At 38.0% G+C, this 25,582-nt stretch overlaps 2 protein-coding genes across 7 annotated transcripts; one reads left to right on the top strand and one right to left on the bottom strand.

Annotated features, from left to right (window-relative positions):
* Positions 1-592: 592 nt before the first annotated feature.
* On the bottom strand, positions 593-19,522 carry LOC145775673 (isochorismatase domain-containing protein 1-like). 6 transcript variants are annotated; one of them, XM_082587011.1, is made up of 9 exons: positions 19,246-19,522; positions 16,152-16,419; positions 6,942-7,031; positions 6,564-6,596; positions 6,072-6,247; positions 4,331-4,498; positions 2,916-3,071; positions 1,749-1,865; positions 593-1,126 (listed from the first exon to the last, which is right to left on the bottom strand). In XM_082587011.1, the coding sequence occupies exons 5-9, from the start codon at positions 6,222-6,224 to the stop codon at positions 974-976; spliced, it is 747 nt and encodes a 248-aa protein (XP_082443137.1). In that variant the 5' UTR covers positions 6,225-6,247; positions 6,564-6,596; positions 6,942-7,031; positions 16,152-16,419; positions 19,246-19,522; the 3' UTR covers positions 593-973. The 6 variants fall into 6 exon arrangements, with proteins under 6 accessions (XP_082443137.1, XP_082443136.1, XP_082443134.1 ...); XM_082587010.1 differs by having other exon boundaries at positions 19,250-19,522; XM_082587008.1 differs by having other exon boundaries at positions 19,259-19,522.
* A 266-nt stretch (positions 19,523-19,788) lies between these two features.
* LOC145776125 (uncharacterized) lies at positions 19,789-20,529 on the top strand. Its single transcript, XM_082587527.1, has one exon. The coding sequence runs from the start codon at positions 19,789-19,791 to the stop codon at positions 20,527-20,529; it is 741 nt and encodes a 246-aa protein (XP_082443653.1).
* The last annotated feature ends 5,053 nt before the right edge of the window (positions 20,530-25,582 follow it).

The raw sequence follows: 25,582 nt of genomic DNA, 5'->3' as shown, positions 1-25,582 counted from the left end.
GTTGATGAAAATAAAACAGTTCATCACCGTTTCAGCGACTTGGGAAACATCGTAGCTTATGCGTCGATGTCGTTAAAAATAGGCAAAAGTTTTTTTGTGTGTGTCAGTTGGAGATGTTCTACACTAAGAAATAAACACATTTTAGTCAAATGCACCACGCTTAAATATTAAAAGAAAATTTGTTTGTCATATGCTAATGGGGCTATTTGGACAATGGTAGATGGGGTTAGTTGGAAAATGCTTTGATAGAAGTATGACTATTGACTATGTAGTAAGGCTATGATATGAGCAATTGAGCATGTCGTCGTGGAATGATAGAAAGTAATATAGTACAGTACTTGTTTTAAGCAGATGTAAAATTTTAGTTTGAATAAGTTATATACTGTAAATTAGAAAGTGCTATATACGCTATCACAAGTTTTAGCAATGAATATTAAAAAAATTCTTTTACGGTGATTGGGTGTAAAATTAATTGTATTTTGATTTTAAAGCAAGTAAACGTACCACATGTAAATGTTTGGTGGTTGTAAAAGAGTATCCAGTTCATTAGTGTATAGTAAAACGCGGTCGTATTTTTTATTTTTTTTTATTGCAAACGATATTTTTAATTACAAGTACGCTGAAGAGTGAAGAGCATTCATGTTGTGATTGACTGACGAGAAATAGGCTATTACAGATCTTTTTTCAACTAAAACAATCAAACTTTAAATCACGATGGTTAAAAAATCAAACTTCAATTCACGAAAAGCATATTTAATTTTAAATTTTCTTTTGATTAAAATAAATGGCAGAAGTCTACATTGCGTAAAGGCGCATAATTGTAATTTATTTTCTTGCTTCGCCCATAGCCTACTCAATACTCATGCTACTTTTCACGAGGCAGTGGCAATGAAGGTTGCAAACGAAAAATAATAGTAACAAATTGGTCGAGTAATAATCTAAATCAACTGCAGAAAACGCTATTAAATAGAAATCATATAGAACTTTTAAATAGCAGGCCGGTATCTGGTGGCAATTCCTTTATGATATTTTGAATTGGTTTGAATTGATCATGCTGCTTATCAGCAACCCACTGCAGTAAAACCGTTTCACAACTGGTAACAAATGCTCCGAGCTGACGAAATTTCTGAAAAATATGTATAAGCCTTGTTAAAAGATCAAGACATACGCCAGACATAGGCTATACCACACAACCAAGACTTAAGCGTCGCTGTGCGACTTTCTACTTGTGTCACCGTGTGAACACCATCTCGGATTACTCCCAAATCCATTGGCCCACTACTTTTAATAGCTGCGCCTAAACTGTTGTCAAGTAGTGTTTTTCTAAACATGACGCTGTGTAAAAATGGCACAACTAGGCATTAGGTTTGGGTCGACACGTTGTGTTGCACCGGGAACGCGTTACACTTGCACACATTTCAAGCGTTGCAATAGCAAGTTTAAGAGCGGGCTCCAAGATTGTAATTGCAACACTTTTGAATAACAACAATAAACTAAAGACAAGGAAAAACAGGAATGACGCAAAATCGTGTGAAAATTTAAGTCATTAGATAAACGTTGCAAATGTTATTGGTTATTACTTGAAGCATATGTTCGCTGATAATCGAAATGACTTACCTGTCAACTCACACTGATGACAAGATTTAGATTTGAGAAAATTGAGACAAACGAATATTTGATGTAACTTATTGCTTACGCTATGTCACAAGTCCCGATATAAATAATGGATGAAAATAACTGTACAGTACCTCAAAAGCCAGCAGCCTATCACTAAGAGATCTGGACGAAGTGGCATCAGCAACAATGTGTACCTCGAAACCTCTGGCGAGTAAATCCATCACAGTTTGCTGGACGCACACATGAGCCTAAAAAAAAACTTTAAAACTTTGCTAAGCACGCCTTCACCATGTATGCCAGGAATCAGGAAACTGTATCACTTTCCAATCATGTAACCCTGGTTCGGCTCTGGGCTTAAGCTGGGTGCAAAATAACACAGCTACCCAGAGTGTAATAAATTGGGTGGACGAAGTTCAAGGAAAGGCGGCCGAAAAAAGGAACTGGCCACCCTACTCTCGTTAGTGCTAAAGGCTTGGTATAATGAGAACCTTATCTTCTCATGCCCCGATGCTTGAGTTTAAGCATGGGACTTACCTTCACCTATTATCATTGAAAGACCGCCCACCAAACAAGACGCGTTTAAAGAAAACAATAGATATGCTGCGGTGTTTGCTTTGTTCTCGTCCCTCCTGGAAAGAATCCAGGGCCCCTAAAATGATCCTGTGTCCAAAAGCATTACCTGGGCCCACTTGTCAACACTACTGATCACTGTCATATAGATTGTATGATACTGATAACGCAAACTGTCGAGATGAAGTAAAACCAATAGTGACTTTTATGATGATATAAAGAAAAAAGAATGAATGTATTATCTAGGTAAAAAGTATTACTATCAAATTTTCTGTTATTCAGAAAGCACGAGGTTCAGTTTCATGTTTTATTTTCGACTATCAAAGCGAAAATATTACTTGCCCTAACATAGCAAGTGGTCTGGAAATAGATGCGACAAAACAAAAAGGTTAAAGCTTGCTCGAGACGGAAATGATTCACTAATTCCAAGGATTAAACACGGTCGCAACACTCTGGTATTGACATAGATGGTACATGTTCACATTTTATTTGAATTCTCATTTATCGGAACATGTAAAAGTCATCGTTTCCATTCACTTGCAATTTTCACCACCAGCACACATTTTGACATTCCAGCACGAAAGTTTTTACATAGTAAACAATATCAGTCAGCAAAACTTGATAATTAATAAATGATTTGCGACCTTAATGTACCAAAATATCCTAATCTGCTAATAATAAAATAACCAAATATGTGAAAAAAAACATAAAATTTTTGCTCCAAATACCTCCACTCCAAACAAGACTACACTCTTAGCAAGTGGAAAGTTATCAAGGTGTTTCTCAACTTCAGGTACAAGCATTGAAAATTTTGTTTTCTCAGCAATAAGACAGTTCTCATTGATATTCAGCTCATTCACAGTTTTGCCAAGTCCTCTAGGATACTGAGAAAAACAGTAAAACATAAAGTTTTATTAGCAGCAAATGCAACGGTGCTGAACCACAAACTTTGGTTAAGATATGATGTATTTAATATAATAGACTAATTAGGCCTAGGGTGTTGCACACGCCCCATGAAATTTAAATTCTAAGCCAAACTTGCTTAACTATTTTTGGGTTTTGTGTTAATGAATATTGATCCTAAATTCAAAGTTTAAAAAAAATCATCACTGCTTAGTGCTTACCCCCATCCACAGAGGCAGTTTTTGTTACTCATATTGTAAAAAAAATCAGCTCTTTTGCCATTAGATGACGCTATTTTTAAGTTACATCATAAAAGTAACTTTTAAAACATGCCCCTTATGTTACTGCGCCACTATATAAGCACACCAGTACTCATTACTCATGTTTAGGTTTGTTTGTTTTGTTTTCCATATCTTTATCCTGCATTGCGGGAAAGCGGACTTGAGCGCTATGCATCGGTGTACGCCTTTGACGTACACCTGACCCACGCTGCAGCCGACGGCAATTTCTGTTTCCTGTTGTTTACTCTACTTATGACTTAAATTTAGTACTACCCATTACTCGAAATCGATCACTGGGTAGAGGCAATTATCATAAAGTTTCTTGCCCAGAGAAACAACAGCAAGTGCGGGTAGTTGAAGCCGAACATGCAGGCTCTCGACTGCGAGCCCAACGCGCTAACCACTCGGCTACTGCTGCCGAGTAAGCTCTTTACTGCCATCAGTGGCGAAAATGTAATGTGGTGTTTTCTTGGCAACAACTCAACCAATTTGAACAAAAATTGGGGTAATTTTGTTTTGACTTCTAATAAGGGTCGAGAAAACAAGGAAGACCAAAGAAAATGTGGAAATTAGGCAAGTTGAAGAGGAAAGCAGCAAGGTGGGCTTGACAAGACGTGTTAGACAGATCGATGTGGAGGCAGGGTGTGAAGGCGACTGTAGCACTTGGAGGTTAATCTGGCCACCCTCGGTAATGGGGATATCCCCTTAAACTGGACTACTACTACATATTACATAACCACAAAAATTCAAATTGTTTTCGAGAAGGTTGGGGCGTGTGCACTGTGCAGCATCCTAAGACCTATATAGTTTTAGCAAAAGTTACATCTGATCACTAGTCAGTTATTTCTCTGCTTCTCTTCCACACACCCTTGCCTAACGTTTCACATAGCTGACAAATTGAACTACACAATAAAACTATAAGAACCAGAAGCATCAATCAAACACACAAATGTAAATACCTGCTCTGTTACAATCACAGGTATGTCCAGTAACCCCGCTGCTTTGATCACTCTACTTCCAACTGCAACAATTTCTTCAAAGTATTTTATTACAGGCTTAAACCGCTCTTGCATGTCACAGCAAAACACTAAACTGGTGGAAGGATGAAGATTTCCAATACCTAATTTCTAAAAACATATATATACGGTATGGATTCACAATTCTTAAGCAAAAAAACTTGCACTTTTGTTACTATACAATTTCTGTTGCATTAAACTGAGCAACTAACTGTAAAGTATACGAAAAAAACTAATCATAAGTGTTTCATAAAACATCCATTGAAAAACTACATAATTGCACTAATGAGGCTTAATTCATATCTTGCTATAAATAACTTGGCATTTCATTATATATATTTCAAGAAAATAAAGCTAAAGTATATATATATATAATAAATAATACTTGGTATTTCTGCCAATATGATAGTACAATACGGTACCACAGCAAAATACGAAATATATACTGATAAGTTACATATATTATATCTTTGAATAGCCTAGGCTATTAAATCAATATCATACTTGAAAATAAATTTAACTGCTGTATAACTTTGACTTTTTTAATCATTTCACATAATAGGAGCTAATATATACAGTAATTACAGTATATATGTATATAATTACATGATGTACTCATGACCTAGTAACAGAGCACAACTTGTAAGCACATGCCAGTTAAACTGCCACACTGCGAGGTAGGGCGATTTAGACACTATTCCAAGTGTATGTCATTACACCCTTGGCGATTTTATATTGCCATATTGTGTCATTATAATTAGTGCTCATTTGTCTATTTTAACCTTCCGATAATAACAATGCTTTATAAAGAAAATGATTGTCATGAATTATTTGTTATTCAGCTTGGAATGTGAATGCTTTCCATATGAAAGTATTGTATCATAAAAAAAATTATAAACATAAATATTTTTATATTCATTATACTGCAGAGTGTAGATAGACATACATATATTAGACATTTATAAAAAACTGTATTAAAAGATAAAAAATACACAAAAAAACTTTGATACGAAAAAACTTAGGCTAACAGTGCCATGCTCATAATAAACAGCTTGCAATTAAAACGTAGAATAAAAATTAATCAAATGTAAAGTATCTAAATAGTCGAAAAGTACCGAAATTGTGCAGCACCAAAATTGCCCAGTGCCACTTGGCATGTTTCTACACATCTGCACCTAGAAGTCATGGACCCCCTACAGAAGCATAGTTAAGGGGGAAAAGAGAGCAATCGAGGGCTTGTAGGTTTTAAGCCTCCTGTAATTTTACAAGAAATACAAGAGAGACGATGTCAACCATCAGGCGTGGCGGCTTACAACCTACAAGCGCCATTAATAGTTCTTGAACACAAGACATCAATTAATCATATTTTAATGAAGCAAGGTAGGGTGCTGTTGCTGACTAAGCGGAGAAGTTTATAAGAGATTACTAAAAATATTGTAGTCATCATGGATCTGATCACATCACTAAAAAGATCCCATTTATGACATACCCTAGTGCATTACTTTACAAGGAAGATACAACTTGGGTAGAGAAGTAACTGTTCATCATTTTACAAGATGTTAGTGAAAAACTAGATAGGCTAGCTGAAGTTCTGCAAAGCAGTAGGACAAAACAAAGTTTTGTAGTGAGTTTTTGTTTTAATTGTTAGCCAATCAGCATCGATATTTTATTGTGCACAACTTACGCTTTTATTGGACTTGATCAATCGTAATGCATTCGTAGATGGTTTTATAATAAAGTCATCTTCACAATTCACCCATACAGGCTGACCAGAGATGGTAATCTGCTGTTGAAGTACATCACAACTCCTGTTGTTGAATAATCTGTGGAAAATCATTACAATGTCCAATCTGGTTGCACCTGAGTATGAAATACAATAAATAATCATTTTTGATGGAGCATGTATTGAAAACATGACTGGTATCGTGAAAACATAGCAAAATCAATCGCCTATTATATTTCAAATATAATATACCTTCAATACAAATGACTAACAAGTGACTTTTTGTTTTTGCTACTAAGCAATACAAACAAAATTATTTGTTATTTGTAAAGAGTTTTTTAATTAAAATGAAAGCCTTACAGTTTTTACACTGCTAAACGTCATGTTGTAAAATCTACATTTCATCATTAATCCATATAGGCTACAGTGGCATATATATTACGATACCAGTACCTGGTATTATTTCTTGCACTTTAGTTTCCTCTCCTAAAACAAGAACAATTTTCGTGGCAGACATTAATGCAGTATAATCCAGCCTACTGTAGCTTTAATGCAATATTACAAGTTTTATATATAACTGGGTAAAAAAATGTGTGTTAACCAAAGGTGGAGTATGGTACTCATCATCAGTCCTGCTCAATACGGGTGCAACCTATTTTGTCAACTGAACACTTTATCCCCTGATTGCGTCCGATCAACGACTTAGGCGCTTCTGTATTTTTGGGGAACAAAGTGTTAAGGATCAGGGGATGAAATAGGCTAGGTTACATAATAATATGGTTACATCAACTTTCATTCTTGTCAATTCTATGGTCAAATTCTAGTGTTTACCATGTCCAGAAAGATCTGGAATCCAGATTCTGGAGTCGGAATTTGGAGTCCTCAAAAAGGCTGACTCAAACTTGTTACGTTAAAGAGAAACTGGAAAAATAACTTAAAAGTTAGGCTGTGGCTATATTTACACTATATAGCGTAATAATAGCCTAAATAGTGTTGCCAGATAAAGAATTCTGCCCTAATTTGAGAAAAGTTTAAAGCCGTCGAAAACAAAACTTGTATTTTGGAAATTTTTTTTAGTCCTGGGAAGATCAAAACCCTAACCGTATTCATAACTCTAACCCTTACCTTAACCCTTCTTAACTTTAATCCTAACTCTGGTAACACCTGCTTGTAACCATGGCAAAAACTGGGTAAAAATAGCCACTTTGAAGATAAAAATGGCAACACTATCCGGCATGGCTGACATAGCATTGCATATGTGTGCATACAGCTTTACATTAACATACAATATCATTTCTGAAGTTAAAATCTGCAGAGACTAGGGGAGAAAACTTGGATGAATGCATTGCTATTGTTCATGACATTAAGAAATACCAACTTCATTTCAGGATCAATAGGCTGCTTCTTATTTTTACTCCTTTAGTTTTCCTTGCTTGTTTGAGTGAAACTGCATCCAGCACGATTGAGGGTCATTTTCTCTTCATTTCTACAGCAAGTGGTCAGTAGCCTAGGCCTACTCACTAGATATGTGTAGTGTATATACAACTAAAATTGTACCAATTCAACATGATTACACTTAACTGTCACTCAAGCCTTAAAGCAGCCGGCGGCCATGGCCGCTAAGTAGTGCTTGAATGACCGACGGTGCTACTTTCTCAGTGGGCGAAGTTTGGCCGCCGGTTTCTTCTAGCCAATTATTTAATTTCGCAATAGAATGAGCGTGGATTAACTGTCGAAAATATGTAGTATCAAAGAGTGACGCAGAATTAGGTCAGCGCGTTATAATCACCACTGCTGTGTTGTGCAGGAACATTTGTTATTGTATATATCAGTAGTTCTCAAACTGTGCGTCGCGATGCCCTGGTGCGTCGTTTCACTTTTCCAAGGGCGTCGCAGAATAGTTCTGTTTCTTGGCTGAACTCAGTTTAAGATTATTAAAATGAGGTTCACCCTTTGAGGACTGCTGGGATTGGACCACATGAGTGTCCCATGCACTTAGCCAATTACACCGCAATTAACTAAAAAATTTGCCATTGCTAATACCCTAACGTAGTACTGGATGTTTATTAGGGTGGCTCTTATTTGGCAAAAAATGAAAAAAAATTGAATTTTGTGTGGGACACCCTTTTAAAAGGTGAGGTTGTAAGAAAAAATAACACCTGTAAAAAATTTTTGAACTTCAAATTGATTTAGAGGTGGCCCTCCCCCCCTAAAGTTTTGCGCCCTCCTCCAAAATACAAAACCTGCATATCTCAAAAACTGCTTGAGCTAGAGATACGGTTTTTGTGTCAAAAGATGCAGAAAGCATGATTTCCTATCTGCTTTCTGAACAGTGATTGCGTCTATCTTGAGTAGAAAAGCAGTTATTTAGAAAAAACCTGTTTTCGGTATTCTAGCACAAAACAGTGCTAAACAAGTATTGTGGCCCAACCTATTCAATTAACAAAGTTCATAAACTAACCTGTAAAACTGGTAAAGCAATAAACGAAATAAGTATTCTTTAACTTTTATGCATTCATGCATAGCTAAAATAACCGTTTTTATCATATTCCTTGGAGAAACTCCTGAGCGTGGAATCCGCTTTCCAGCTTCAGGTGCTATGCATCGCACTTGTTGGATGGCGAAGGCGATTTATGCAAAAAGCTTGATTTGCATTCATGGTATCTGTCCGAAGAAATGGTTGGACTAGCCTTGTTTGACTCTTGATTGTCTGTGGAAAGTAAAAAGCTAATGGTGGCAACCATGTTAGATGAAACAGGAGAACGTCCACCAAGGAGACCAAGCATCAAAGTAGATGCGTTTCTTAGCAATAAGGGTCTAGAACAGTATTACACCTCTAATTCAAAATGGCTTCTTCAGCTGTTGGGTGAAGATGAAGCAATAATTATACTTTCAAAGGATCTTGCTCATTGGACTGAAGATGGTGCATTTATTCAAGCTTTACACATGGCGAAGGGACTTTCAGTAGTGAATGACAGAGCAGAGAGAGGAGTTGCTCTAAGTCTAATCCAGGATTTTAACAAAATCTTAACTGAAGATGAGCCACAACTTCAGTTTCTTTTGCAAGTTGTTACTGAACACAGGAAACTGTTTCCAAATTCCAACAAGAACAATATTGTCGATTCTTCTTCGTTTAAACCTTCTTTGTTACTCCAGGGGTCAAGGGCTCTGTCTTTTACCACTCTTGGGCAGTGGCGATGCGGTTTAGATGCTTGAGCAAGTGTCGAGCAGCAATCCTTTGATTCGTCCATTTATCCATTGATTCGTCATCCAGTTCAAGCAGACCACGCACCCCATTTGGCGCAGTTACAGATGGTGTGGTCTGTGGTTTGTTCCTCTTTGCCACACTCACAGATTGCGGATGGAGCCATCCCCCATTTGTGCATGTTGGAGCGGAATAGTCTGACTCCTGTAGGCTAGCCCAGTACGCAGGCGGTTGAGCCGCACCCAGGCCTTCCTTGGCAAATTATGCATTCCGGTTGGATGGGGGCTGGTGTCGGAGATACAACTTTAGAGTCTTGAGGAGTTCTTCTTCCACTCTGAGCTCCATTTGTTGTCCTCCCAGGTAGTCGCGCTGATGGATTGGTCTTCAGCGGTTTTCATCAGGAGTTGTGCATCACATACAAATGGTTGTCTCGATTTCAGTTGCCGAGGATGCTCGATTGCTCGCTCATAGACTCATAGAGACTTGAGTGGAGCAAGTGGTTGGGGTTCGTAGTGCGGCGAGAAAGAGACAGGATGGCTTCTTCGCGACGAAACTCAGTTGGTTGGTTGCCTGCAAGGACAGGGAAATTGTCCGATGGTGTAGGTCGCAGACATCCTGTCACGATACGCAAGGCAATATGTAAAATATTGTCGATAATATCGCTTCTTCCAGTACTGACCAGAATTACATTTTGAAATGAATATTGTTACCAGTGTTCCCTCTAAGGTGCAAAAATTAAGACAAAAAGACGAAATTTTGTAGACGGTTTCGTGGTCACAAAAAAGGTTGTAAAATCAAGATTTGGTCAAATGCGTTTTTTCTAAATAACTGCTTTTCTACTCAAGGTAGATGCATTCAATGTTCAGAAAGCAGATAGAAAACCATGTTTTCTGCATCTTTTAACACAAAAACTGTATCTCTAGCTGAAGTGGTTTTCGAGATATGCAGATTTGGTATTTTGAGGGAGGGCACAGAACTTTAGGGGGGGAGGGCCACCTCTAAATCAACTTCAAATTTAAAAAAAATTTGCAAGAGTTATTTTTTCTGACAACCTCACCACTTGAAAGGGTGTCCCAAGCAAAATTCAAAAACTCAATTTTAAGAGCCACCCTAATGTTTATCCTTCAAAAAAAAATTGGAAACTCTGAATCATTTTTCTAGGTGTTATTTCAGTTTGAAAACAGTGAAGAGTTGAGGTTACAAGTGCGTTTTTTTCCCTTCAAATTTGCAAAGCATATTCAAGCCTTAAAGCAGCCGGCGGCCATCGCCGCTAAGTAGTGCTTGAATGACCGCCGGAGCTATATCCTCCGTCGGCCAAGTTTGGCCGCCGGTTTCTTCTAGCCAATTATTAAATTTCGCAATAGAATGATCGAGGATTAAATGTCGAAAATATGTACTATCAAAGAGTGGCGCAGAATTAGGTCAGCGCATCATAGTCACTACTGTTGCATTGAATATATCCAGCTGCGATCACCAGCGCTGTAAGTCTTGTTTGCAATTCCCGATCTTTATTTTAACGAAGTGTTAATCCGAAGTGCTAATTTACATCGGCTGGCAATATTGTCGTTTTTATATCGATTCAATGTTGTCGGATATTGAATCGTTGTAAAAAAGGAGAACTAAGTTAGTTGACATCCGTGGGTAAAACACGTGTCTTCATAGTTGAGAACGCTGTAGGTTAGTGACTTCACACCCTCAATGGTGACATCATAATGGAATAAATGGTCAGGTTTTATGAAAGGCGGTATGCAGTTGAAACAATTTACTGAGCTGCGAGCAGTTAAAACAATTTAGGGTCGTTAGATGGTCCGCAATACCGGATTACAATCCCGATAAAGCATTTAATGCGTGGTACAACAATTCTAGTGCAGGACGTCGCCCAGACTTCAACAACGCTAAGTGATCATTTTAACATTGTTGCAAGTTTAATGCTATTTACTTGTGCTATCATTATTGTATTTTGGCCTCCAAGCACGTAGATTTGGCCGCCGAGAAGGAGCTCTCGGTAGGCCACGATGGCTGCCGAAAAAAAACACGAGTTTTAAGGCCTGATATTTATTTACATTTGTCCAAGCTCGAGTCGAAATTTGCAAAATACTTCCCGGAAACTTAGGAGCAAAATGGTTGGAACGCCTAGTTAATAAGATGAAGACAGTATAGTTTTCGAAACGTTTGTTTGCTGAATATGAGTTTGGTATCTACATTTTGGGCACTTCCCGGAAAATTTTTCAAACTACGAATGGATTCGTGATTCTTTCATAGTAGCAAATCCGGCAAATTTTTGGATTCAATAAATGACGATTATCCAGGTTTGGTGAAGAAAGCACTACAAACTATTATCCCATTCGCCATGTCGTATTTATGTGAAGCAAAATTTTCTGTCTTGGCGGCGATAAAACGAAATATCGATCACGAAGAAATGCGGGTTGCAATTTTAAAATTTTTTGCAAGATTCAATGAACTTTGTGAAAACAAACAAGCCCACACGTCACATTAAATAATATGCATTGCTTTTTGTTGTTGTGTCAATAAACAAAACTTTAATCATAAGTTTCTTCATTTACTTTTATTTGCTGGTGCGTCGCAAGTCCAGAAAACTTTTCCAGAGGCGTCGCAACAAAAAAAAGTTTGAGAACCACTGGTATATATTATGGAATATATCCAGCTGCGATCACCAGCTGTGGGATTCGCGTGCATTCATCCATTGTGCGCGAGTAATAGCGTTGATTACCTGGATGCGAAACAGCAAGTCCCAGGTTTGCGATTTTTTGCATGATTATAGAGCAGTACTAAACGAACATAACTGAACAAAAACAAGAAAAATTTTCCGCTTATTACATGATCTAGAATAAAGTTTTTAAAAAAAAAAAACTTTTGCTCATTTGCCTGTTTGACTAAGTCTTGTTTGTAATTCCCGGCATTTATTTTAACAAAGTGTTAACCCGAAGTGATAATTTACAGCGGCTGGCAATATTGTCGTTTTTATATCGATGCAATGTTGTCGGACATTGATTCGTTGTTAAAAAGAAGAACTAGGTTAATTAACATCCGAGGATAAAACACGTGTCTTCATAGTTGAGAAATGTTCTCGCTGTGGGTTAGTGACTTCACACTCTCAATGGTGACATCATAACGGTATAAATGGTCACATAGGCGCCGACTTTTCAAAAAACCTTGGGGGGGGCGATAAAGGTGATGACGTCATAACCGTAACGCTATTTTACTCAATTAAAATAGTCTTTGATTAAGCTTATTGTCTTGTTTATACTGACACCTAAGTCGCAAACCGAATTTATTAAAACCGCTGCTTGAAACAATTAGTTTTACACATGCAGGACGCCTAGTCGTAAAAAAATTGATATTGTTGGGTCATAATTGGAACAGTTTGGAAAACAAACCGATTAATTTCCTTTCCTGCGAGGGCATAACAACGATCAAGACAGTGAAGTTATCGAAATAAAACGCAAAAAATCATGATCAGCTATCAGTTTTATTAACTTCGTTTTGCTAATTACTTACCTTTAAAGCGTTAACAACGGTGAAGTGTTTTCTCTTGTTTTTTATCGAAAGTCTTTATAGTCGAATACTGTCGAGTATAGGTCGAGATGTTCGCAAGTGATGTTCACCTCAAAAGACAGGTTGAACTTATACACGAAACAAGCTGTTTTTTCCAGGCAGTTTACAAAATGAACGCATTTTTGCTGCGGGAAATTGCCGACGTAGATTACGGAAGGTGAAATGGCGTCGGCGGAAGCAAAGTTTTGAATACGTTTATTTGCAGTGATTCAACCTTAATTTTCAATTTTAATGATTTCTTGTCAATTCTAAACTTTATGCACTTGTTGAGCAATATGCAAAGCTCACGAGCTGGGTTTTTTTTTCGGTCATTTATCGGTCATTGACCGATTTTTTAGCAAAATGTCCGAAAAAAATATAGTCAATTCGGTCAAAATGTCCGAAAAAATATATAGTCAATTGACTATATATGACCAAAAATGACTAAAAATGACCGAAATAAATAAAAAATGACCGAATTTTTTCAAGTCATTTCGGACAAATGACCGAAAAGTCTCAGCGAAAAAAAAAACCCAGCTCACGAGACAAAACAGCGGAAAAAGAGATCGATTTTTTTATTTTTGCGTGTAAGATATAATCGTTCTTATTACGTAACATTCCATGATCGTTGAAGTCGATGTCAAACCTTAGCGGCCACATAAAACGATGATGTCAGGTTGGCTAGGTGATAATAGCGGTAAAAGACGTCGTTAATGCAGGCAATACCTGCGACCAAGCTCATTAAACACCTTTTCTTTTATTGGTTTTCGATTTAATTCTCACACATTGCGAACAAAACAATGCGTTCTGTTCAATCATAATTGATCTCACAGCTGGAAGACCTCGCTGAAAATAGCGCGTCTAATTTAGTTGGTTTACTTAATATTGCCGTGAATAGTTACGTGACTATTCCAACAGAGTAAGTTACACTACGATCTACTTTGAAATTTCTATACCTCATGTCAATCCCAATTCTTAGATGAACCATCGAAAGGTAGTGTCGGCATAAGCTATTCGACTTATACACGGGTGAAGGAAATAATACCAATTTTCGGCTCAAAAGTAGGGGTTTGACGTATACGAGATTGACCTATACTCGAGTATAGGCTACGTACGGTAGTGCAGGAGTGTCATATTTCATATAGATGAGTGTATGACATGTATATATTTTCACAATATTTACATCAATATAGTGCTTATTGAAGCAAAACACGGATGACAGTTTTGAAAAATGCATTTTTTCTTTAAGCTGTATTCACGTAATTGTTCGTTGTGTCGTAGTTTCAACTCGATAAAGTTTTCTAAAATCGATTTCATGTTTGAAGTCACAAAAAAATCTAACGGACGTTTGGATAACTCGTGAAATGAGAATAAACATTCAACCTCGCATTAGCTTTTTTGCTACCACGCGTTTTGACTTTGAAGTTGCTCCTCACGCACGGGAAGATAAGCAGTGTGTGACTGTGAACTTGCGCATCTCAGTAATTCACGTTCCAGAGAAAGCCATGCGATCAGCTGCTGTTTTGCAGGACTTCATGAGCAACGTTAGGCTGTTTTTCACTTTCGGCATTCTTTAAATCCGTTTAAATGATCTAAATCTTTTTCGCAAAGCATTTTATCTTTGAAACACCACTTGTAATAGACATTTTTGTTGCCCCTCAACCATAAATTTACGGGGGGGGGTGCCACCCCCCGGAAGTTGGCGCGTATGAATGGTCAGATTTCATGAAAGGCGGTATCCGGTAATGCAGTTGAAACAATTTACTGAGCAGCTGAAACAATCTAGTGTCGTTAGATGGTCCCGCAATACCGTATTACAATCCCGATAAAGGAGTTATTGCGTGGTACAACGATTTTATTGCAGGATGTCGCCCAGACTTCAACTACGCTAAGTGATCACTTTAGCATTGTTGCAAGTTTAATTCTATTTACTTGTGGCTATCATTATTTGTGCTTTGGCCTCCAAGCGCGGAGATTTGGCCACCAAGAAGGAGCTCCCGGTAGGCCTCGATGGCTGCCGGAAATAAAATACGAGTTTTAAGGCCTGGTCACTGCTTGCTTGTGTCATAAATTGACAAGATGGACATCAGAAAAATGCATGGAATACCTTCTGTGTAATGACAATAACCTAACCTGATCAATCAATTGCTTATTAAAACATACAAACCCAAATACTCACATTAAAGCACCCAAACTAACACTGAAATTAAAACATTGAACTAAACTGAAATAATCATTCACACTGCAATATGTGTTTTCTGCAGTTTTTTAAAAAAAGAATGCCCGCGATGGGCCTAATCAAAATATGAAACTAAAATATATAAAAAATAATATTTTATGCAAAATCGACCTTAGCACGCAAATTTAAAATTTTTTCAGGCCCCCCTGAAAGCAAAAACTGAAAATTCTGTACCGGTCCGTAGTCTTAAAAAAGAGCATATCCATGAGGAGGCCAATTGAAATACAAAACTAATATACAGTAAAAAACAATATTTTATGCAAAATCGACCTTAACACGCAAATTTAAACTTTTTGTCGGACCCCTTGAATGCAAAAAATTGAAAATTTTGTAGTTCTAAAAAAGGGCATACCCATGAGGGGGCCTAATCGACATACGGAACTAATGTAAAAACAAAATTTTATGCAAAATCGACCTGAGAACGCAAATTTAAACATTTTGTCGGGCCCCATGAAGTCAAAATATTGAAAATTTTGTAGTTTTGAAAAAGGGCATACCCATTAGGGGGCCCAATCGAAATGCAAAACTGACATAAAAAACAATATTTCATGCAAAATCGACCTGAGCATGCAAAATTAAACATTTTGTCGGGACTCTGAACTATAAAAATCGAAAATTCTGTAATTTTAAAAAGGGCATGCCCATGAGGGGGCCCAATGGACATACGGAACTAATATATAAACAATATTTTATGCACATTTGTTGAAATCAACTTTAACGCATAAATTTAGACATTTTGTCGAGCCCCCTTGAACTCACCAGGCCATGATGCAATGCACCGGTTGTCCCCCTCTGTTGTGGGCCCTGGCTACTCTTTCCAGTCGGTATCACGACTGCTTAGACGTAGGCCTATAAGTTACAAGGCTACCAATTGTAACATAATAAAGTAGCTCAATAAAACCTCGGACTGTAAACGTCAGGACGTGGCGCTGGTGGGACAGTTAAGCTGCCTCAAAGTTGCACGATAACGGATAAACTGCATGATACAAATTACAAACACCATCTTAACGCTACTTTGAACAGGGAAAAGCATGACTTTTACCATAAATATGTAGCGGACGCGTCGGTTAGTGCGCGCGCTCATATGCTGCCGTCCGTGCTGACGGTGACATTCCTGGGCAGCACGAGATTGGGGCTGGCAAGGAATGACCAGGACACGATGGTCTTCACTGTCTATTTACTAGCATGACTGCATGATAAGAGCATAAAATATTTGAGCTTCCGGAACGCAGTTTCGGACAAGTCAACTTTTTGATTGAGCTTCCAGTCTCCGGAGCGGCGTTTCGGATCGTTCCGGTTGAAATCCAGCCCTGAAAAAAATTTATAACTGTAGACTAGAGATGCAGCGAACCCAAAATTTTTATCCGCACACCGCACCGCAACTGACTCATCTATCCGCGCACCGCACCGCACACCGCAATTTATCTGGAACTTTGACACTGCACCGCACCGCACACCGCAAATTACAAAATTAAAAAAAAATATTTTAACGAGTTATTGTTTAGAAAGTCAATTGTAGGAAAAAGCATCCATGGCATATAACTGGTAACCTAGTACCAATACAGTTGTGCACTAATTGGCCAGGCTAACCAGATCATATTCTCTTATCAGCAATGCATCTAAGTTCTAAGACATAATACAAACTAAGACAAATAGAATGTTCCTGGATCCAGTATCAGGACTTTTGAACACTTTTTGTAAGCAATAATGCAATTATAATGCCAGTGGCTATATGAACTACACACACAAGAGTAAAACTTATAGCCTGAACTCACTGGGCTAACTGATATAGTAAATAATGCGGTAGTTGCGCTAGGCCTATAGCCTGGTAACTGAGCTTATCAGCTAGGCTACTAACCAAAAACATTCGTACAGCTTCCCTGACAAGCAAGCCCTAAAACCCTGTCAACTGCAAGCCATTTGCAATTTGCATTTGCATAGCTTTCCATCTTAGGGTTTCCGAAGGGAAAAATAACTGATCCGTGTTTCCAATTTAAATTTGAAGTTTCATAGCTGATTCTTGAAAAGTTGAAAGTTTACGTTTACGAAAGTTTAATTTCTTGAAAGTTTACGTTTACGAAAAATTAATTTCTTGAAAGTTTACGCGGCAAGCGGCGCGGCGCGGCTTTGTCATTTCAACCTTCCACGCGGCGCGGCGCGGCACGCGGCGAAAAAGTCAAAAGCGGCCGCGTACGCGGCGCGGCGCGGCACGCGGCGAAAAAGTCAAAAGCGGCCGCGTACGCGGCGCGGCGCGGCTTGCATCACTACTGTAGACACAGCAGCAGTGCTTCCACTTTTGACAATTGATAAATCTTCTTCAGTTTCCTTTTTTATCCTGAAAAATCCCTTTTTTCAAAGTCGAAAATCCTTCAAAATTTCCTTCATAGGCAAGGTTATTTTTGACGTTATTTAAGTTAAAAAAATTGCCAATGCAAATTTAAAGTTATTTTAATCTCACCTTAGAAGTTACGTTTTAACCTGAAAGAACAGAAAATCAGTGAATTGAAGAAGTGGTATAGTATTCAAATCGCTACAACAAACAAAACCTTGCAGGCAGTACCATGGCTGATTTAGCTGACAAACCCAATCTGATAACATAAAGTCGCTGAATAAATTACAAAGGTTAGCTTGATTTTTTTCAGTAGCAACGGTATGTCGAAGCTACGCTGTTTTATTAGAACAGTACCGTAGGCTACACAAAAGCAGCACATATTTTACAATAACATGGTTTACTTCCTTTGTTCACTGTCCAGCCAAAAAAAACGCTTGTCAGTTAGTCGGTTCAGGGATATTTACCACCTGGAGTCCTGGACAGGGCCTCTGAGAGAAATTTTCACTAGGGGTACGAAGAGTTACTCCGGGCCCCCCTCTCACTCCGGGCCCCCTTTGTCTCGGGCAAAACGAGTGACTTTTGCTTAAGCGTATTGCACATCATGTGGTGTCGAAAACGTTGGATTTAAGCTTAGTAGTTTTTTTTTTCTTGTTTTTTTTTTGTGTGTTTAATCAAAAATGTTAAATCCGTTAACGTTACTGAGTGTTACATTATCTGGTACAAGTCAAGCTCTCTACCAAGGCTCAAACATAACGTCTTGTTAAAACATAAACAAATTAATCATCTGACCAATAACCTTTCTTCATTAACTTTTGCATTCACCACATGCCTAAAAGAGGTGAACGAAGTCAGTTTTTTTTTATTCCGGCTCCCCTTTTTCTCCGAAAGTATTGACTCCGGCACCTGCTTCAACTCCGAAGTTTATTTGAAGAGAAATAAGCGTGAAACTACCTTTTTCAAACAGTTTTTAAAAAACACAAAACACACGGGCTTTTGTCAAAACTGCTTTTGCTACACTATATACCCCCCCAGACAGGAAAATAACCAACTTTTATGATTTAATTCAGGGTACTTTTAACAGGACATTTTTGCACGTAAAGCATTAAATCACCACTTTGGGTTCCTAGTTTGCTCGCAATGCACTCGCAAATTACCTTTTCGGGCCCTTTTGCTACATTACGGGCCTCCTAGGACTAAAGAATAACAACTTTTATGCTTAAATTTAGTCGTTTAGGATGGTTTCAACCAATTATTTTTGCGCGTAAACTATAAAACCACAATTTCGGGCCCCCCAACAAACACAGGCCAGGGCCCTCAAGGGTACGCCGTACCCTCCGTACCCCCCTCTCATAGGCCTTGGTCCTGGACATCATTTACCAATTACCATTCTCATCTTTCCCACACGGACTCTTTAACCTATCCCTAACACCGAAAATATGCAGGTGGTAAATGTGCAGTAACGAATTATCCATCGATTAACATATTTATTTTTGTGTTTAGTTCGGTTTTCCTTGATGCGCTAACTTGTTCAACTCTACAAGGCGAGGCTATCTCTTTTTTCTCCTTGTCAGTAACGTCTTCACAATCATCTGAGACTGATGAAAAACTTTAGGAGACTAGGCCTATTCATGATACTGACTCAGTCTGACTGTGTAAACTACTGTACACCATACGGTACAATTATAGGCTACATGTCGTATACACAGCCTAGCTAGCTCTATTATGGGTGCAAACTAATTCGTATCTTGAACACTTGGTAGCCTATGGTAGGCTACCCTCATTTCGTACCCTGAAACTAACTCACTCACTGCACTCACGCGTCACGCCAAATTCCCAAAATGGCGAGAATAGAAATCAAGTGACGGAAAGTGACGACGGAAACCAGCTGATCGTCGTTGTTCCAGTCGTTTTTAGAACTTTTGAATGGAAATATTAATAAAATTTTCTTTAATGTTGCTAAAAATAATTCCCTTTTTAAGACAAAATTTCCTTGTAAAATTGTTAAAAATCCCTAAAAAATCCTTCTGATCTTCATTTCCCTTTTTTATCCTTCGAAGCGTTGAAAAATCCCTTTTTCGGGATAAAATCCTTCAAAGTGGAAGTGTAACATGTAGACTACCATGTTTTTAATTAACAAAATTATTGTAGTGTTTCGTCATAGAAACCATTGTTACGTTTCACTAGCCTATCGTTTGTACTATGTGCGACTGTTACGAGACTAGAGCATGAGATAGATTCAGCTGAGAGAAAGTACAATAAAGTGGTCTGTGTGTAATCTATTAAAGTGTGGTATATCTAAGTTAATCAAACAGAAATACAACAATGGCGACGAGGATTTAAGTGAAAGATGGCTGAACAAGTTACTGTAGCCCGAAGCAACCCGCTGGTCTGCGAACTAGGCAGTCTCAAATCGTTTCAAGTGCAAGGTGATCCACATGGTTTAGGACAAAAATGGAAGCAGTGGAAAAGGTCATTTTATCTTTTTACTGTCAGTACAGGAATCGCAGACGATAAACAAAAGCAAGCGTTGTTGTTACACACAGCTGGAGAAGAGGTTCAAGAAGTTTATTTCAGCCTCGTGGACGAAAATGACGACAGTAAGTCTTTTAACGATACTCTAGCAATTTTGGATGAGTACTTTTTGCCTAAATGTAATGTTCCTTTTGAAAGATACAAGTTTCGGCAGCTGACGCAAGCCCAAGACGAGACAATTGATAAATTTATTTGCCGTTTGCGCCAGCAAGCAACGTTGTGTGAATTTGGAACCAATAGAAATGACTACATTCGAGATCAAGTTATTGAAAAATGTGCTTCTAACATATTGAGAAGGAAGTTGCTCGAAAAAAATGATCTAGTTTTGAATGATGCAATAGTTATTGCAAAAGCTCATGAAGATGTCGAAAATCAATTAAAGACAATGCAGCCTACGTCATCAGTTCATGTCAACGAAGTGCGCCACCCAGAGCATCGACGCGCATTGCCTTCAATTAAGAAGGAAGGGAAAGTATGTTTTGCTTGTGGTAAGACTGGACATTTTAAGTTTAATCAACAATGCCCAGCAAGAGGCCAGTGTTGCCAGATTTTTTGAAAAAAAAGAGCCCAAAAATGCGCCAAAGCGATTTAAAAGTAGCCCAATTTGCCGTCGCGACGTCGACGATCGAGCGACGAAGGCGCAAGCTTTCTAGGGGGGTTTTGGGGCATACCCCCAAGAGTCATGGACAAATCAACATCTTTGTCCATCATGCTGATTGTGTAGATACAAAATGCATACACTGTTACAACATACAAGAAGTAGAATGTTCAATATTGAATCAAGCATTGTTCAATAGAAAAAAACTTAGACGGGACAATGCTATACAGACTTCCTACCAATTCCTATTTTCAAATTCAAGATACAAATGGTTCCACAGTACCGGTAGATGCTAACGCATAGCATAAGCCCTTCAACTCAGATGAACTACTAAGAACCAAGACCCGACAACATTCTATCATCAACTGCTGAAGCTTCATTTTCATAAATAGAGCTGTCATACTTCAGCACTGATGACCAGGGATCAAACAGCATTTTTCCAATTGTTGCAGCAGAGTTCTGATCCTCAAAGTCGCTGACAAAAGTTGAAGTCCCATACGATTTCGCAGTTTGGTTTTGATTGCAGAAACTCTCGAAAAGGCTCACTCAACCAATGCATTGCTGATTGGTATACATTGTCAGTGCCAATTGAGTAACTTCTCTAAATTTATACTCCCCTGCACTGCAGCATTTCTAAACTCGTACACCTTGGTCCTTGGTACAAAAAGTAGCCTACAACAATCTATCATTGTTTTTTCATCATACAAGGAAGACGAGTTTACATACAGTAAATTTCTCCACTGGCATTCAACTTTTCCAACTTTAATTTATATATAGCTTAGACACCAATAAAAGCTTCAAACATTATGGCACTGAACCAAGATCATAACCTGAGTTTTTTTTTTCGGTCATTTATTGGTCATTGACCGATTTTTTAGCAAAATGTCCGAAAAAAATATAGTCAATTCGGTCAAAATGTCCGAAAAAATATATAGTCAATTGGTCATTCTTACTTGTTTTTATTCCTTTCCGTTGTAAAATGACCGAAATAAATAAAAAATGACCGAATTTTTTCAAGTCATTTCGGACAAATGACCGAAAAGTCTCAGTGAAAAAAAAAAACCCAGATCATAACCATAATTTCCGATATTCGATACAAGTGCAATTTCGCCACTCGCCAGTCAGTCCTTCCGTTTTCCCGGATGAAAATGAATACAGCATTAATGTAACAACAGTCAAAGCTGCTCATGGTCAGCGGTAAAATCAATCCTCCTGTCGAATCATAAAAATAACGTCATTTTTTCCGTAATAAACCAAAACTTTACCAACATTTTCAAAGGCTCGTCGGATTCTACCAATTATTCAATTCTGCCAACTCAAAATTCACTGCCAAACAACTTAAAATTCTGCCAAATTTAAGCGCCGTATCGCGCCAAATAAGAGACTGAAAATAGCCCAAAAAAGCGCAAGTCGCAAACCAACATTTTTTGGCGCCAAGCCCAACTAAAAGTAGCCCAATTGCAGATAAATCGCCCAATCTGACAACACTGCAAGAGGCAAGCAATGTAACAAATGTGGCAAAGTCGGACATTTTGCTTTACAATGTCGAACACGGTCCCGAACGAATAGATGTGTGACGTCACAATATCCTTCTGACGTCAAGATGAATCGGAATACGCCGTTGCGGAGACCAGTGCAGCGTAAGTCCAATACCAATACATTGGAGGAAGAAGAAGGAAAGACTTTTATTTTCGCAGAAAACAAGGAGAGCAACAAAGAAGAACTTTTCAACTTACAAGGGACACGTAAGAACTCTTGTACAATAACTTTGAAAGTTGGTGGTGTAAAATTATCTGATGTTTTGATCGATTCAGGTGCTGCCAGTAATGTGATTACTAAAAATACTTGGGAATGGTTAAAATGTCGTAATGTTGTTGCCCAATGTCGGAAATCAGCTAAATCTTTGTATTCATATGGGACTACTACACCGTTACCTACACTAGGTACTTTTACTGCAGAAGTAATTTGTGAGGGTACTAACTGTGCCTGTGTAACTGATTTTATTGTAGTTAACTGTGATGCACCTAGTCTCTTAAGTAGAGATACTGCAGAAAAATTAAGTGTATTGCGTATTGGCCCTTCACGTGTAAACAATCTGTGTAATGATGTTTTTGATAGGTACCCTAAACTGTTTAATGGGGTGGGACTTTTAAAAAATTATGAATTAAAGTTACACATTGACACATCGGTAAAGCCCGTGGCTCAACCAGTACGTAAAGTTCCATTTCAACTTAGGGGTAAAGTTAAGTGCAAATTGCAAGACCTACTCGACGCAGACATCATTGAAGAAGTTCCCGAGGGACCTACAGATTGGGTTTCACCCGTTGTTATTATCCCAAAGACAGATGGGGATGTACGATTGTGTGTAGACATGCGTCGAGCGAATGAAGCAATCATCCGGGAACGACATCCCATTCCAACAATTGAAGATTTGTTGCATCGAATGAATGGTAGCACTATGTTTAGTAAACTCGATTTAAAGTGGGGTTTCCATCAAATTATGTTAGAGCCAGAAAGTCGTTACATCACAACATTTGTGACGCATAAAGGACTGTATCGCTATAAACGTTTGATGTTTGGAATCAACTCCGCTCCAGAGAAGTACCAAAAGATTCTGTGCGATGTGTTGAAGAAATGCCAAGGAGTAGCCAACATCGCAGACGATGTAATTGTGTACGGGAAGAACAAAGAAGAACATGATCAAAGATTGATTAATGTTTTAGCAAAACTACAGGAAGCCGGATTAACCTTGAACAAACATAAATGCCAATTTCGTTTACCGAAGCTGACGTTTTTTGGACACAATCTGAGCAAGCAAGGTGTCAGTCCTAGCGAGGAAAAAGTCGCAGCAATACTGAATGCAGAACCACCGAAAACTTCAAGTGAAGCAAGATCATTTATGGGATTGGTTCAATACTCTTCTAAATTTATTCCAAATCTTGCTACGATCGCTAGGCCTATACTTGATCTGACAAAGAAAGAAGTTAAATTTGAGTGGAAGCAGAAGCAGCAACAAGCTTTTGAACAGCTGAAATCATTGATGACCAAAGCTAATGCCTTAGCATTTTTCCGAACCGATTGCAAGACACGCATTATTGCAGATGCATCACCAGTCGGTTTAGGAGCTGTTCTTACACAGCTACAGGATGGGTTATGGCGCGTAATTGCCTATGCGTCAAGGAGTCTTTCTGACATTGAGAAGCGTTATAGCCAAACAGAAAAGGAAGCTTTAGGATTAGTTTGGGCATGTGAACTAGGGTGTTGCATTTTTAAAAAAAATTTTGATTTTAACTTTGGAAATATAAATGGGAGGTGGGAAATGGCCAAAATATGAAACAGAAAAAATTTTTCAAAAAAATATTAAAGTTTAGGGGTCCCACGCTCTTCCCGAAATTTTGGGGGGCTTGCGACTAGTGAAATCTGGATATTTTAGTTAAATACGTATTTTTTGGATTTAATAGGGTATGCAACATATTGCTGCAATCAGAATTTTATGAGGAATAAACTGATGTAAAAATAACATTCACTTTTAAATGTTTAAAAAAAAAATTATTTACACATGCCACAATTTTAGGTTATAAAAGTGCAACAACAATGACATTGAAAGTCGGCTATTCAAAGTTTGTTAGATGAGCAACCAGCAGTCAAGCATTATAGTTAAAAGATCACAGTTATCAATTCCTAAAGCAGTGGTTCCCAACCTGTTGTCTGCGGACCCCTGTATGTCCGTGAGAAAACATTACGAGTCCATGATTACCTTGATGAATATTGGAAGAAAAAAAAAAACGAAAAACGATCTTTTTACTTTCATTTCTCTCATTAAATTTGCTTACATTGAAAAAGTTACGGCATGCCACTTTGGGTCACCTTAATATTCAAATACTGGTGACATTTCTTGAACAATTCATTCATTTTCTTATTTGAGCAACTGTTTAACCTGATATTTGCCGCAGGAGTCATAGCCGCAATGCAATATGACACAGTACAGTAGTTGAGAAGCATAATTATTGCAATAGTCAATAGTATGTTGAGTTTCAGGCAAAATTTAGGTAGGGGTCCGCAGAATTAATAATTTGTCTAAAGGGGTCCGTGACAACAAAAAGGTTGGGAACCACTGTCCTAAAGGAAAGTGAATAGCTAGGGCACAATTATTGAGCCTTGGAAAAATATTCTTCACACAAATTATGTTATTTATTATCATGTTTTCGAAAAGTAAAGTGATGACTCCAGAAGCTGTTAACATTGCGACAGCATCGGTTAATACAGAAAAACTACTTTTAACCAATCCTGCATTCTTTGACATTACCGACTCAGTGCTCTCCTTGCCTTTCAGTTGGTTCACCAGGCCACTGGATGTCTTTCAAAGACAATCAAATGGCAACTGAAAGGTTGATAAGAAATTTGACCAGATGCATTCAAAACAGAAAGGTGAAAGACAGCGACGATAATATGACAGATGCTGAGATGAAAGCAACAGACAATAAAGTTAGAGCATAATTATGTTCTCACTATGACGTCAGAAGCAAGTCATAAATACTGTGAAGACTGGAGACACTTGATAAAACTTGTTTTTAACACCTTTCTTAGGACTCGCTTTGCATTGGATCGTGTATTTCGTTTGTTTAATGTAAGTTACAATTTTTTACAACTTTTACCATGGTTAGTTTTTATTTCATTTCTAATTTTCTAGTGCTAAAAAGTTTGCTTATTTCCAAATGGATTGTGGCCAAAATTCTGGTTAATATGATGTGGTACTTGACCTTTTAATATGGGGCCAAGCAGTCTACCAGTCGTGGGGCCCAGTCCAACAAAAGACTTGTAATAGAACCCTAAAAGGGTTTCCAGTGTTGAAGTGGTCAGACAATATGTCTGAAGGACATACGTGTGGTCCCTCTGGTTCATATGCATTAATAAATATTAAAAAAAGTGAATTGAATGCAAAGTTTTATGTTTTGCTAATCGCTCGCTAATTTTCTTCAAATTTTGAGATTAGTGTGATCTTTGCTTTGTT

The sequence above is a fragment of the Aplidium turbinatum genome, chromosome 8 (assembly GCF_918807975.1).
Source record: "Aplidium turbinatum chromosome 8, kaAplTurb1.1, whole genome shotgun sequence".
Lineage (NCBI taxonomy): Eukaryota > Metazoa > Chordata > Ascidiacea > Aplousobranchia > Polyclinidae > Aplidium > Aplidium turbinatum.
This window is presented reverse-complemented; position numbering and strand designations above follow the sequence as displayed.

What these genes read in the sequence shown, in the direction of transcription:
- LOC145775673 (XM_082587007.1), bottom strand. Translation starts at nt 6,627, where the DNA reads ATGTCTGCCACGAAAATTGTTCTTGTTTTAGGAGAGGAAACTAAAGTG. An exon ending in CTGTGATTGTAACAGAGCAG is followed by an intron (nt 3,072 to 4,330) that starts GTATTTACATTT and finishes TGTTTTTCTCAG; the next exon opens with TATCCTAGAGGACTTGGCAA. An exon ending in TAGTCTTGTTTGGAGTGGAG is followed by an intron (nt 1,866 to 2,915) that starts GTATTTGGAGCA and finishes GTTTTTTTTTAG; the next exon opens with GCTCATGTGTGCGTCCAGCA.
- LOC145776125 (XM_082587527.1), top strand. Translation starts at nt 19,789, where the DNA reads ATGGCTGAACAAGTTACTGTAGCCCGAAGCAACCCGCTGGTCTGCGAA.